This window comes from Hylobates moloch, unplaced genomic scaffold (assembly GCF_009828535.3).
Source record: "Hylobates moloch isolate HMO894 unplaced genomic scaffold, HMol_V3 SCAFFOLD_8, whole genome shotgun sequence".
NCBI lineage: Eukaryota > Metazoa > Chordata > Mammalia > Primates > Hylobatidae > Hylobates > Hylobates moloch.
In genome coordinates, this window is record NW_026652283.1 from 8,453,299 (window position 1) to 8,467,980 (window position 14,682).

General features: G+C 36.9%; 1 protein-coding gene across 2 annotated transcripts in view; it reads right to left on the minus strand.

The window, feature by feature from the left end:
- LOC116472652 (alpha-2-macroglobulin) overlaps nucleotides 1-14,682 on the minus strand; it is a 48,689-nt gene that overhangs the window by 14,565 nt on the left and 19,442 nt on the right. For both annotated transcript variants that reach the window (XM_032159575.2, XM_032159574.2), the window contains exons 16-22: nucleotides 13,782-13,943; nucleotides 13,220-13,331; nucleotides 11,516-11,630; nucleotides 9,219-9,447; nucleotides 8,373-8,499; nucleotides 7,920-8,041; nucleotides 7,209-7,260 (exon numbers count right to left, since the gene is read on the minus strand). In XM_032159575.2, coding sequence (XP_032015466.1) covers nucleotides 7,209-7,260; nucleotides 7,920-8,041; nucleotides 8,373-8,499; nucleotides 9,219-9,447; nucleotides 11,516-11,630; nucleotides 13,220-13,331; nucleotides 13,782-13,943 — 919 coding nt within the window. The remainder of the gene's footprint in view (nucleotides 1-7,208; nucleotides 7,261-7,919; nucleotides 8,042-8,372; nucleotides 8,500-9,218; nucleotides 9,448-11,515; nucleotides 11,631-13,219; nucleotides 13,332-13,781; nucleotides 13,944-14,682) is intronic.

Below are 14,682 nucleotides of genomic sequence, written 5' to 3' on the forward strand. Positions count from 1 at the left end.
ATGTTGGGAAGTTCAACCTAGCTTGAGTTTCCAGACGGCCAGTCTGTAAGCCCAGCTTCAGAACTTACACCAGTGACCCCACCCAGGTAGAAGACACCACCTCTGTGTACTTCATAGAATGTAGGGGTTAAACATGCTTGTCCTGGGAGTCTAAAGGGTGGCTCAACTCAGCCAAAACCTCACTCCATGGCTCCATTCACAAGGGTGGGGTAGCAATCCTCTATTATGCACATCTAAGAAGTATAGTATTTATTTCTGCCCATCCCAAGCAACAACTCCACCTAACCTCACAGTCCAGATTGTGACCCTGCCTAACTTCAGGTCCCAAATAGCAGAATCATCCAGCCAGGCAACACATCTTGTGACTGGCCTGACCAGAGGCCATTGCAGTACCCAGCCAGCAGCTCCACCAGACAGCAGAGACAAAACAGTGATCTTGCCAGAGCAAGGCCCAACCAGTGGCCCTACCAAACATAAGAGCAAAGGCAGTGGCCCAGCCAACTAGGGAACCCATGAAAAGCTCTGCCTGCTCAAGGTTGTCACCAACTGATCTTTCCAGAATTATAGGCTAGACTAAATAGCAAACGTTTATCCCTGCCAAAGAATACCTATAAAGGCCAGAAGAAGTGGCTTTCTTCTCAAATGCACAAACAATGCAAGGACACAGGATTATGAATAATCAAGGAATGATGACACCTCCAAAAGAAACTGACAAAGCTCAAAAAATTGACCTCATAGAAATGAAGATCTATGAAATAACTGGCAAAGAATTCAGAATAATCCTCTTGAAGAAATTCAGTGGACTACAAGAATATATAAATACTAAATTAAATGAAATTTACAAAACAATACACCAACAAACTGAGAAGTTTGACATAGAAATAGAAACAATTGTGAATAGTGCTGCAATAAACATACGTGTGCATGTGTCTTTATAGCAGCATGATTTATAATCCTTTGGGTATATACCCAGTAATGGGATGGCTGGGTCAAATGGTATTTCTAGTTCTAGATCCCTGAGGAATTGCCACACTGACTTCCACAATGGTTGAACTAGTTTACAGTCCCACCAACAGTGTAAAAGTGTTCCTATTTCTCCGCATCCTCTCCAGCACCTGTTGTTTCCTGGGACATGGATGAAGCTGGAAACCATGATTCTCAGCAAACTATCGCAAGGACAAAAAACAAAACACCGCATGTTCTCACTCATAGGTGGGAATTGAACAATGAGAACACTTGGACACAGGAAGGGGAACATAACACTCCAGGGACTGTTATGGGGTGGGGGGATGGGGGAGGGATAGCATTAGGCGATATACCTAATGTAAATGACAAGTTAATGGGTGCAGCACACCAACATGGCACATGTATACATATGTAATAAACCTGCACGTTGTACACATGTACCCTATAACTTAAAGTATAAAAAAAATAGAAACAATTATCTGCAACTTAGCTAATATTGTAAAATAAAAAACAAATAGAAACAATAAAAAAGAAACCAAATAGAAATCCTAGAAATAAAGAATATAATGACTAAAATTAAAAATTCAATAGTAAGCTCAACAGCAGACTTGATCAAGGAGAAGAATCAGTGAGCTCCAAAGATAGAGTATTCGGAATTATCCAGGCAGAAGAGCAGAAAGACAAAAGAATGAAGAAAGCCTATGGAAATTATGGGACATCATAATGAAATCAAACCTTTGCATTAAAGAAAGTCCAGAAGAAGAAGAAAGAGACTATAAAGCACATTTAAAGCAGTAATGAAAAAAAAGAGTATAGAATCAGGAAAAAAAAAAAAGCAATAATGGCTGAAAACTTCCCTAATCAGGGGATAGATGCTAGCATCCAAGTACAGGAGGCACAGAGGTCTCCAATGAAATTCAAATGAAAGAATTGCTCACTAAGACACAATAATTAAACTATCAAAAATCGAAGACAAAGAAATAATTCTGAAAGCAGAAGGTGATAAAGAAACATATCACATACAAATGAATTCCAATACAACTATCCATGGATTTTTAGCAGGAACCCTGCAGGCTGAGGGAGGGTGGAATAATATATTCAAAGTACTGAAGGAAAACAAAAATAAAAACAACGTGTAATCAAGAATTCTTCATCCAGCAAAACTGTCTTTCAGAAATGAGGGAGAAATAAAACATTCCCAGACAAACTAAAAGCTAAGGGAGTCGTCAACATTAGGCCTGCCTTCAGGAATTATTGAAGGGAGTTCTTTAAGCTGAAACAAAAGGCCCCTAATTAATAATACAAAAACACAAAAGCACAAAATTTAATGGTATAAGTAAAATAGAGCCATATTCAAAATACTCTATGACTGTAATACTCTAGTAGAAGGGTTAAAAGACAAAATATTAATAACAAACATAGCTAAAAATAAATTGTCAATAAACACACATTACAAAATGATGTAAATTCTGACATCAAAGACATAAAACGTGTGTGGGGGAGTAAAAGAATGCAAAGTTAAGTTGTTATCAGCTTGAAATTGACTGCAAACCTCAGAGCAACAGTAAGGCAAAAATCTTTAACAGAAGCACAGAACAAAAATTTTAAAAGATTCAAATCATATCACTACAGAACATCAAACCACAAAGGAAGACAGCAAAAGAGGAAGAAAGAAGCAAAACAGAAAACAACAAAATGGTAGTACCAAGTCATTTTTAAAATTAATAATTACCTTGAATGCGAATGAACTAAATTCCCCATTTAAAAGACATAAAGTGACTGAATGGATTTAAAAAAACAGGACCAAAACATATGCTAATTACAAGAGACTCACCTAATTTTTAAGGACACACATAGACTGAAAGTGAAGAGAAGGAAAAAGATGTTCTAGGTAATGGGGACTAAAAGAGAGCAGAGGTAGCTATACTTATATTCAACGAAACAGACTTAAAGTCAAAGAGACAAAGGAGAACATTATATAATGATAAAAGGGTCAATTCATCAAAAGGATATAATGATTGTAAATCTATACATATCCAACATTGGAGCACCTAAATATATAAAACAAATATTAAAGCTTGAAGGGACAGATATGTTGCAATGCAATAATATCAGGGAATTTCAACATCTCACTTTAAAAAATGGATAGATTATTCAGAAAGAAAATTAATAAGAAAACGTTGAACTTGACCAACACTTTAGATCAAATAGACCTAATGGATACAGACAGAACATTTCATCTCAAGCACACAAGAAACATTCTCCAAGATAGATCATATTTTAGCCCACAAAACAAGTCTTAGCAAATTTAAGAAGACTGAAATCGTATCAAGTATCTTTTCTGACCACAATACTATGAAAACTAGAAGTGAGTCACAGGAGGAATTAGAAAAAATTCACAAATATATGAAAATTAAACGACATGCTCCTGAACATCCAACGGGTCAATAAAGAAATCTAAAAGGAAATTTAAAAATATCTTAAGACAAATGAACATGGAAATGGAGCATAACAAAACATAGCTTAAAGTAAAAGCAATTCTAAGAGGAAAGCTTATAACAATAAACACCAAAAAAGAAGAAAATTTTCCAATAAAGATACTAATGATATTCCTCAGAGAAGTAGGAAAAGAAGAACAAACTAAGCTCAAAGTTGGCAGAAGAAAGGAAAATAATAAAGATTAGAGCAGAAATAAATCAAATAGAGACTAGAAAAAGAATACAAAAGATCAATGAAACTAAATTGTTTTTTTAAAAAAAACAGACAAAACTTTTAGCTAGATTAGCTAAGAAAAAAGAGGGAGGCCTTAAATATATAGAATCAGAAATGAAAGAGGAGAAATTATAGCTGATACCACAGAAATACAAAGGATCATAAGAGACTATTATGAACAAGTATACACCAATAAATTGGATAATCTAGAAGAAATGAATGCATTTCTAGGCATATACATACTACCAAGACTGAATCATGAAGAAATAGAAAATCTGAACTGACAAATAATGAGTAAGGAGATTGAATCAGTAATAAAAAGTTTTCCATTAAAGAAAAGCCTAATAACTGTTGCCTTCACTGCTAGGTTCTACTCATCATTTAAAAAGAATGAATACCAATCCGTCTCAAACTCTGCCAAAAGCTGGAAGAGGAAGGAATACTTTCAAGCTCATTTTATGAGGCAAGCATTACCCTGATACCAATGTCATAAAAAGACATTACAAAAAAGAATTACAGGCCAATATTCTTGATGAATATAGATGCAAAAATCCTCAATAAAATACTAGCATAGCAGCTAAGCATGGTGGCATACACCTGTGGGTGGCTGAGGTGGTAGGATTGCTTGAGCTCAGGAGTTCAAGTCCAGCCCGGGGAACACAGCAAAAGCTCATCACTTAAAAAACTAAACCAACCAACCAACCACACGAAATAAACTAGCAGACTAAATCCAACAATACATTAAAAGGATCATCTACCTAGTCAAGTGGGATTTATCCCCGAGATGCAAAAATTGTTCAACATATGCATATCAATAAATGTGATACATCACATTTACAGAATGAAGGGTAAAAACCATATGATCATCCTGTTAGAGAAAAAGTATTTGACAAAATTCAATGCTCTTTCATGATAAAACTCTCACCAAATTAGATATACAAGCAATGTTCCTCAACACAGTAAAGGCCATGTATGATAAACCTATAGCTTACATATTTAACAGTGAAAAGTGGAAAGACTTTTCTTTAAGATCTGGAACAAGACAAGGATACCCACTGTCACCATTTATTTTCAAAGTAGCACTGGAAGTAGCAGCAAGAGCAATCAAACAAGAAAAAGAAATGAAAAATATCCAAATTGACAAGGAAGAAGTAAAATTTTCACTGTTGGTGATGACATTATCTTATATATTGGAAGCTGAAAAGACTTCACCAAAGGGCTGCAAGAACTTATAAATGAATGCAATAAAGTTGCAAGATACAAAATCAACACATAAAAATCAGTAGTATTTTCTATACACTAACAATGAATGATCGAAAAAGAAATAAAAACAATCCCATTTACAATAGCTATGAAACAATATGTAGAAATAAATCTAATCAAGGAGGTAAAATGTACACTGAAAATTATAAAATACTGATGAAAGAAATCAAAGAGAACACAAATAAACGAAAAAAAACATACAATGTTCATGGATTGGAAGAATTAATACTATTAAAGTGTCCACACTACCCAAAGCAATCTACATATTCAGTGTAATCCCTATCAAATTACTGATGTCTAGTTATGGAATCATAAGTGTCATCCACAGATGAATAGATAAAGAAAATTTGGTATATATACACATAGAATTCCATTCCATTTTTAAAAAAGAAGAACATTCTGCCATTTAGGGCAGCATGATTAAATCTGGAGGAGATTATGTTAAGTGAAATAAGCCAGGTACAGGAAAACAAATATTGCATGTTCTCATTTGTATGTGGAAGCTAAAACATTCAAATTCACAGGAGCAGAGCATAGAATGGTGTTTATGGAGGATGAAGCTGGAGTAAAAGGAAGGTGGTGTTCAAGGGACACAAAGTCTCAGACAGAAGGAATACATTTTTTTCTTTTTGGGATCTATTGCACAGCATGGTGAATATAGTTAATAATAGTGTATTGTATGTTTCAAACTTGCTTAGAGAATTTCAAATGTTCTCACCACAAAACATAAGTATTTGAGGTTAGCTTGATTTATTTCACATTCTATTCATAAATCATAACATCACTTTGTATGCTGTATATATATATATATACAATTATAAATGGTCAGTTTACAATGTAATTAAAGAACAATCACCCCCAACCACACAAAACTATGCATATCTATGCATATGCTCTCTGACTCAGGAATTTAACATTTTGGATCTACCCTAGCTGTACTTGCATATGTTCATAAGGAGGCTCTTATTATAATTAATTAACTAATTTTTTAAAGCTAGCGAATAGTTGAAAAAACCAATATAGGAAGACTAAAACACTAAGCAGAATTGTGATGTATTCATATTATAGGATTAAAAGCAATTAAAAGGAAAGACCTAGATCTACAATTTAACATAGATAAATCTCCAAGACAGGATGCTAAGTGAAAAACAGTGATTTATAGAATAAAACGTATACAGTTTATTATATGTAAATCACACATCCACAAACATATACATCTACACACATTATTTCTAAAGATAAATGGATGACAGTTAAAGTACTGAAAAATGTTCAGGGGGGTGATGTTAACCTTTAATATGATGTTCTGTTTTGTTTTTTTAAAGAAGAATATATTTTTGTAAAATTAGGTAGGCAAATCTGATTACGTTGGCAATTAAAATGAAATTTAGTAAAACTATTTGATGATTAGCCCTTACACCTAAGAGATACATCAAAATGAGTAACTCAGAAATGGAGAAGTCATGATAAAAGGATTAAATGATAGGTACTCAGTTCACTTAAATGTAGAAATAAGGCTAAACGACAAGGAAGTTATGTTTTTAGGATACATTTTATATGTTACATCTTGGTAACAGATGAATAGATAAAGTATTTAGTATTTAATATGAAAAACATAATAAATAGAAATTTGTAGATAGTCACAGAAAGGCAACGAACATATGTATGATGTTGATTCAATGTTGGTTTGGGGTGAGAATGTATTGTGCTGATAAATTTCTCAGTGTATTAATTTTTTCCTGTAAGTTTCTTCAGTTCCTTCTCAAATGATTGATAGGGCATTAGGTATGGGATAGGCATCAAACAAATATTAATATGACAATAATGGTAAAGGCCATGACAACTTTTTCTTTAGGAAATAGCAATCCCATTACCAAATACTGTTGGCTATGTAAAACTCAGTGTTAGAGTACCCTAAATTCAGCCATCCATAGTTTGCATTATTAATTATTTAAGGAAACATCCCTTTTGGTAATATTAATTTTGATTCTACCCACTTTCTCCCTATGCCCATACCATACGCTGGTCAGAAAGTAATTTGGTGTTTGCACAGGTGCTGCAAAAGATCCAGAGTCAGAATGCAGGCCTAGGGATATTCTGATCAAATTACTTGGCCTTCCTAAGAACTATTTTCCACATTTGTCAAATGCATTGATGGTGCTTCAGGTCTTAGATCACAGAGAAAGTGTAGGAATAATATATAAATGTTCTCTGAACTTTAAATGTTAGACTTTAATGTTTTTTAAATTATGATGGTTGACTCTTACCTGATGGACAAAGCAGGGAGTTGAATGTTGTTTCCTTCTCTAGTCCTTCAGGCTTTAGGTAAAAGAAAGAAAAGTTAGTGAGAATGGACTGACCTTCAGAACATGTGTGTTAATGGAGGGACCGCAGATATTTGGATAGTGAAGAGAAGGATTTGAACTGTATTATCTAAGAAAATTCTGTACATATAAGCAATATACGTAGGAGGTAGTTCGATGCACAAGTGAAGGAAAAATTAAGAAAGTAAATCAAAGGGAGGCTGCGCATGGTGGCTCACACCTATAATCCCAGCACTTTGGGAAGCTGAGGTGGGCAGATCACTTGAGGCCAGGAGTTCGAGACCAGCCTGGTCAACGTCGTGAAACGCTGTCTCTACTAAAAATACAAAAACTAGCTGGGCGTGGTGGTGCACACCTGCAATCCCAGCTACTCAGGAGGCTGAGGCACGAGAATTGCTTGAACCCAGGAGGCGGAGGCTGCAGTGAGCAGAGATCCTGCCACTGCACTCCAGCCTGGGTGACAGAGCAAGACTCTGCCTCAAAAACAAAAACAAAAACAAAAAAACCCCAATAAAACAGAAAGTAAATCAAGAGAGAGATAGGACAGAGAGATACATGAGAATAATATTATAAAATATCCATATATTATTATTATATTACCCACATATATTATTATATATTATTATGGACTATATGTTATTTAGGTTTACTTACTTCAACCAACAGTGGCTTGATGACTGTGTCTTTCTTTCCGTATTCAGGAACTGAAGCCACCTCAGTCCCACACAGCTCTTGAGACTCTAGCGCCTCTGCGCTCACAGTGAAATTCACATTTCCTGAAAAAAAAGGCCAATAGAAATGAATAGCATCTTCCCCTTCCTCTATGCCTCCAAACTCAAGATTTATAAATGTTCAATGCTCTGTAAACTTTTGTTTTATTAAAACACAGAAGCAGGAACGGAAACATGCAAATGAGTGGTGAATGATGCTGGGAATTCAAGGTGGAGATGTTGAGGATATCCTTGTAGGCGTCTTAGAATGAAAGACAAAGGAAAAAAATCGCAGCATCTAGTGGTCTTTTCCTGAACAAAGCAGCACTCAGTATAAGGTTCCCACTGCCATATACAATCTTTGAGTAGAGAATTATCTCTAGGAGTTTTTCCTCACCTAATGACTTTGGGGTTATTGCCCAGGACACAGTTTGCCGCCCGTTTGCACAGATGCATTGAGGCTCTTGTTCCTTCTCCACTGGGACAGCTAGGAAGGCGGGAGAGGCTTCCAGCTGCACACTGACCTGAAATCACACATAAGAAAGAGAGTAGAGGGGGAAGGAGAACAGAGGGAGAATGGGTTTGAAGTAAAGCATCTTGAGGAATTGGTTAGATTTCAGGTTGCCTCACATTACAGATGATATAAATGAAGATCAAGTACCTGAAATACATTTAAGCGAATCTTCATGTATCAGATTTACCTGTGTAAATCTGAGTTATTTTGGAAGCAACCTGCTCTTTCACCTGATGGGACCAAAGGAAGGGAAAGGTAATGATGGCATGCTGCTCTCCCTCTTTGGTCTGGAACTTTGACCATTCCCCCGGATCTCCCAGCAGAGGATACAAGACTTATAAACAGCTATGGTTTCAGCAGAGGTAAGATGCTCACAAACAACTTTTAAAATTAGGTTTAATATAATGAATGAGCTACGAAAAGTTAAATATATGAGATCGTAGAGGTTGAAACCTTGTAGAATCTGTCATGGGACTAGAGTACTGACTTTTGTCATCCCTGTCAGAATTCTTCATACGACACAAATACTAACTTTGAAGGAGTATAAGGGCTAAAAACTTGCTTAATGGTGCAATTTGGTATTTGGAGATCTCACAACCTGTAACTTACACAATCATGAATATCTAGTAAGCATATTTTGCATACAAGAGTTTGTCAGTACTCCTAGGAATGCAACTTTTAATTTACTTGACGGCTACCTTGTGTTTAATTTAGGAAAGAGATCCTTACCCGGATGCATTTGGGAAGGTAGTTTAGGACCGTGGCCTTGAGTGTGAAGGCCTCTCCACGGATCACAGAGTAAGGCATTGTGAGCTCCACAAAGAAGGGCTGGAAGGCTCGGAGAGAGGCAGTGGAAGAGATACCAAGTCCAGCATCTTCGGACAGGCAGAAGGCCCCTGCCTTCCACTCGGTGATGGTGTCAGGGACTGTTACTCCTACCTCAGCCACACCTGCCGAGCTGGAGAGGAGGGCAAGTGAAGAACAGAAAGTAAGCAGTTAAATACATCCTTTCTAGGGAGAGAATCCCTAGGAATGATTCTACTGTCATGACTTAAAAACACTCAGTAGAAGTACCAATAACGGAGAGTATAATCAAGGATTGAGACGGGAATATAAGGCCTTTTCTTCCAACTGTTTTTAATTGTAGTATATCAGAATTGTAGCATAGTCTTTTACAGACAATATAGTTATAAATTTAACATGCAGTTTGAGATTGTTCTTAAGTTCTCTTCTCTAAAATGCTATTCCACTGAGGGCTGCTTTATAATTTTAAATTCTACTACTATTGTGTATAGTGGGCCTGACTGAATCTGTATTTAACTCAGGATTGCTAACCAGTGAGGGATCTCTTAACAGGCACTCTGTGCAGTCCTTGGTTGTATTAGGTCCTTATGCCCATTTTCTGCAAATCTTAGAATTAAATTTGCACAAAATTTTTTAGCTCTGATGCAATTAGATTAGTAAGACTTCTTAGCTGATGTATTTATGTTAAACATCTCCTGAAATGAGCAATGCGTTTGAAAGAAGTACTTCAGTACTGAAAAATTAGCTAACAGCTCCCAGTTTCTCCCTGGAAGGGCTTCGTCTACCCACTTTATCAGTTGCTGACTGAGTGTTGGGCTTCTAACTAGCCTGCACCGGGAAGCAGAAGGGGCAGGGAAACGACAGACTTACAGGAAGCCTGAAAAGCAGTAAGGGCACTTCCCATGCCTCCTTCTCCTGGCTCGCCCCACAGATAAAACCAGGTCTGAACATACCCCTAGGAATAATTTGTCTATGCATCAAGCACCCCAACGTTTACAGCTCCTACCTAAGGGTCTGGCTCCTAAATCACCTAGCTCCAGGAGTAGATGGAGCTCTGCAATCAGGAGTCTCCCTAGACCACAGTGAACACAGAGGTGGTTTTAAATAGGCCTTTGAGCAATGCCAGTGGCTACCCGCGCCCCCCGCCGCCCCCACCACCCCTTGGCTCAATACAGAGAGAACAGGCAAAATCTCCCATTTCTGGCTGTCTCCTAAGGGTTGGGCTTCTAAACAGCCTGCATCTGGGAGTGAAAGGGAGAAGTAAACAAGACTCCAGGAGTCTGAAAGGGAGTATATGGCCATTCCGACTCTTTCTCTCCACCTGCCCCACTGGCTTGTTTCAGGGATAAAACTGTTTCCAGTGTCCCTCTGGAAGGAGTTTGTTCACTCCCCTTGGTGCAAATGTACATTGCCACAGCCATTATGGAAAACAGTATGGAGATACCTCAAAAATTTTAAAATAGAAACTACCGTATGTCCCAGAAATCCCTCTTCTGGGTATACTCCCAAAGGAAATGAAATAAGCACCTTGTAGAGATATATGTGTTTTGGTGTTCATTACAGCATTATTCACAAGTGCCAAGATATAAAAACAACCTAAGTGTCTAGGTGAATGGATAAATAAATTGTGGCTATGCATAATGGAATATTATCCAGCCTTAAGTAGAAGAAGATCCTGCCATTTGTGACAACATGGATGAACCTGGGGGAGGTCATGCTAAGTGAAATAAGCCAGACACAGAACAAGTACTGCATGATCTTACTTGTATGTGGATGCTAAAAGAAGTTGAATACATAGGAACAGAGAGTAGAACGGTGGCTGGGGTTGCAGGGATGGGGAGAAGCAGGTCAAAGGGTACAAAGTTGAAGTTATGTAGGATGAATAAATTTAGAAATCTAAAGGAGAGCATGAGGACTATAGTTGATAATATTGTATTGGATACTGAAACTTGGCTAAGAGGATAGATTTTAGGTGCGCTTGCCATGCACACAAAAACAGGTAACAATGTGAGCTAATGGATGTGTTAATTTGCTTGACTGTAGTAACCATTTCACTATGTGTATGTGTATATATATATATATATATATATATATATATATATCAAAACATCATGTTGTACATCATAAACATATAAAACAATAAAAACAGAAAAACTAGCAAAGAGTTGCAAATAGTCAGGGACCTCTATTGTTGCATATTGCATATGCAGGAAGTTACTTACTTAACCACCACCAAATCCCAGATCCACGTCTCAGGGAAGTACTTTCGCACAGTCTCCCTGTGAGGCTCTTCAACATGCACCTTGAGTGCATGGCCTCTTCCCATTACGTCTGAGTCTATGGTGGGTGAGGAAGAAGACATTACAATAAACATACAGATAAAGCTTACGAGAGAATGTAATAGTTGCCACCAAAAAAACAAAACAAAACAAAAAACAAAACAAAACAAAACAAAAAAAAACAAATTGTCTGATGAAATAGAGAGGAAGGAGGAGAGGGCACTTGGGTCATCAAGGAAAGCTTCTCTGAGGAGGAAATATGTTGGATGACTTATGAAGTATTAGAATAAGCTAGGAGAGGCCGGGTGCGGTGGCTCATTCCTGTAATCCCAGCACTTTGGGAGGCTGAGGCGGGCGGATCACGAGGTCAGGAGATCAAGACCATCCTGGTTAACACGATGAAACCCCGTCTGTACTAAAAATACAAAAAAATTAGCCAGGCGTGGTGGCGGGCGCCTGTAGTCCCAGCTACTCGGGAGGCTGAGGCAGGAGAATGGCATGAACCCGGGAGGTGGAGCTTGCAGTGAGTCGAGATGGCACCATTGCACTCCAGCCTGGGCGACCTGGGTGACAGAGTGAGACTTCATCTCAAAAAAAACAAAAAAAAAACAAGCAAACAAACAAAAAACAAAAAAACAAGAATAAGCTAGGAGTGAGCTGGGGGAGGAGGATCATAAGCAGAGGCTATAGAGACTTTGGCAGACAGAGGCTTGGATTGTCTGTGGGGCACAAGGACTCTTTGGAGTCCTATGTGGCTGCTGCCGCTGTGCTAAGTGGAGAGTGCTATGACACAAGGCTGTGATGAGGGCAGGAATCCAAGTTTCCATTGGTGTGCTCCTCTGCAGGAGCAAGGAAAAACTGACACACATGTTATGACAGTGGCTTTGAGAAACAGTTTACAGGAGGGAAAAGTTCAATGATAATAAAGACTATTCTCTGTTGTGTCAGAAGATTACAGTTAGTTTCTTTCACTCTATTCACCTTCTATTAAGGGTGTGCTGGTCAATATTTCACAACCAGCTCTCTGGAATAAAAATTGTGCATATATATACCTATACATGCATAAATTTACTATAAATCTTACTGATAAAGGATTATACAATATAATTTATAAATAATAAAATATGCCATAGACTTCATAGTGAATTCCATAGAGCCAACTGATTCTCCCTAAATGCTTTCCTTGATTTTTGACCCTCTTTTCTCTGTACTCAACTTATCCTCAATCATGATTTGACAATATGGGACTATAAATAAATACTTGATTACTATTCAGTTCATCAAAGAAGTAGCTCATGTCATTGATGAATGTGTGTGGTTCCAACATAAATATTGGCTGATGTTTTGGGGAAGTTGAACGGCTTTTTTACCTGACTGATGGAGAATGTAGTCTTGTTTTGTGAACATTTCTATTTCTGTTTACACTAATCCTACTCTTGGAAACTTTCTCTTTCCTTTTCAGCCTAACACATCTATCTCCATTTACTAGAATTTGAGTTTATATTGCTATGTGACCTTGAGCAATAACCTTAATATGTATGACTCACACATCCTTTTTTTGTTGTTAATTTTCATCACATTGTATCTTTAAAAAAAATTTAAAATTTAGTGAATATATTAGGCAATATATATTAATTTTTTGTTTACCATAAAAACCTACACGTAGACCTTCAGGTCCATGCATTTCATACTGTTGAAGCTGTGGACATATTCTGGGTTTACGAATCTTTGAGTTGGTGAATGCCTTTAAGCCCATGTCCTGCAAAGGAAATTATCATCTAATCAGTAAACATATATTATAAAATACACATAGGTGGATACTTCTTTTCATTGAATTTGGCAAGCAATCCAGTTAACTTAAACTTTTAACATTCACATCTGTAGAAGGGATATTCATATATTTAAGGAGGTAATTTTATCCTTTTCATTAAACTTTTTCAACAGTAATTATTTTGTATATGTGATATTAATAAACATCACAGAGCAATTAATTTCTGTGAAAAAAGAAAACTTGAATAATACTCCGAAAAGTTCCAGCTTAGTTCAGCAGCTTTTAGCAGATCTTCTGCTATTAGTAGAGAAGACACTTACCTCTTTATATCCCATTACCCTCAACTAGGACATGAAGGCATTCAAATAAAGACTTCTTTTCCATGTGTAATATTTTAAGAACCTTAAGATCAGACCATCTGCAACATAAGGAGTTTACCTCTAGGAAGCTATACATATCCTTTTCATTTGTACTTGATACTGGAGTATATGTGATTCCATTAATATAGACATTATGACGATTGACGCAGTCTTCATTGTCCTGGTCATTCAAAGGCCCAGGGAAGCCAGTGAGGTCCTTTTCTGGTAGCAGGTTATAAACCTGTACAAATACAAAAGACAAAAAGGCAAACTTATTTGTGACATTTTTTAAGTTCAAGGAGAAAAGAACAGGAATAATGAACATCTGTCTTTCTTTGAGTGCTCTCATTGCTTTGATGATTTATAGAGGGTATGGATCATTTTCTTGACACAGTGTTTTCATTTTGAAGATGTTTAACAAATTTAGGGAAAAAACAAAACACTCCATCTAAGTACTCAAGGGCCATACTACTTCGTTACACAGTTCAGAGGCCACCACTAGACTCAACATTGGAATGAAATAAAACTTTATTAATTGAAAAATCAAGGTCTGTTGTATTTGTGACATTGCACAAAGCTTTGAGATGATAGAAGGAAATGATAGTTTTGTGCTTATCTTGTGGTGAGCAACTGACTCAGTGTATAACAAAGTTAATGGGTGCATGTTCTAAACAGGCACACGAATAGGCATATCCTCTCTCCACAGGACATGATGGCATTTCTTAGGTATTGTTAGTGGAAACAAAATGCTCCAGATCTTCATATAATACAGAAAACTTTAACTGTAAAATTCTAGGCATGATGCTTTCAAGTCCATTTGAAGGTGAGAAGTAAGACAGACATAAAAATTGTGATAGTTACATTGCATGATATTTGTAGGAGTTTAAAACTGATTGACAAGAACAGATGAGCAAAGTGAGTGGTGTGATGAAATTAGACACTTTCTCAAAGTATCTTAACATTTCTCATTTCCTCTCCCT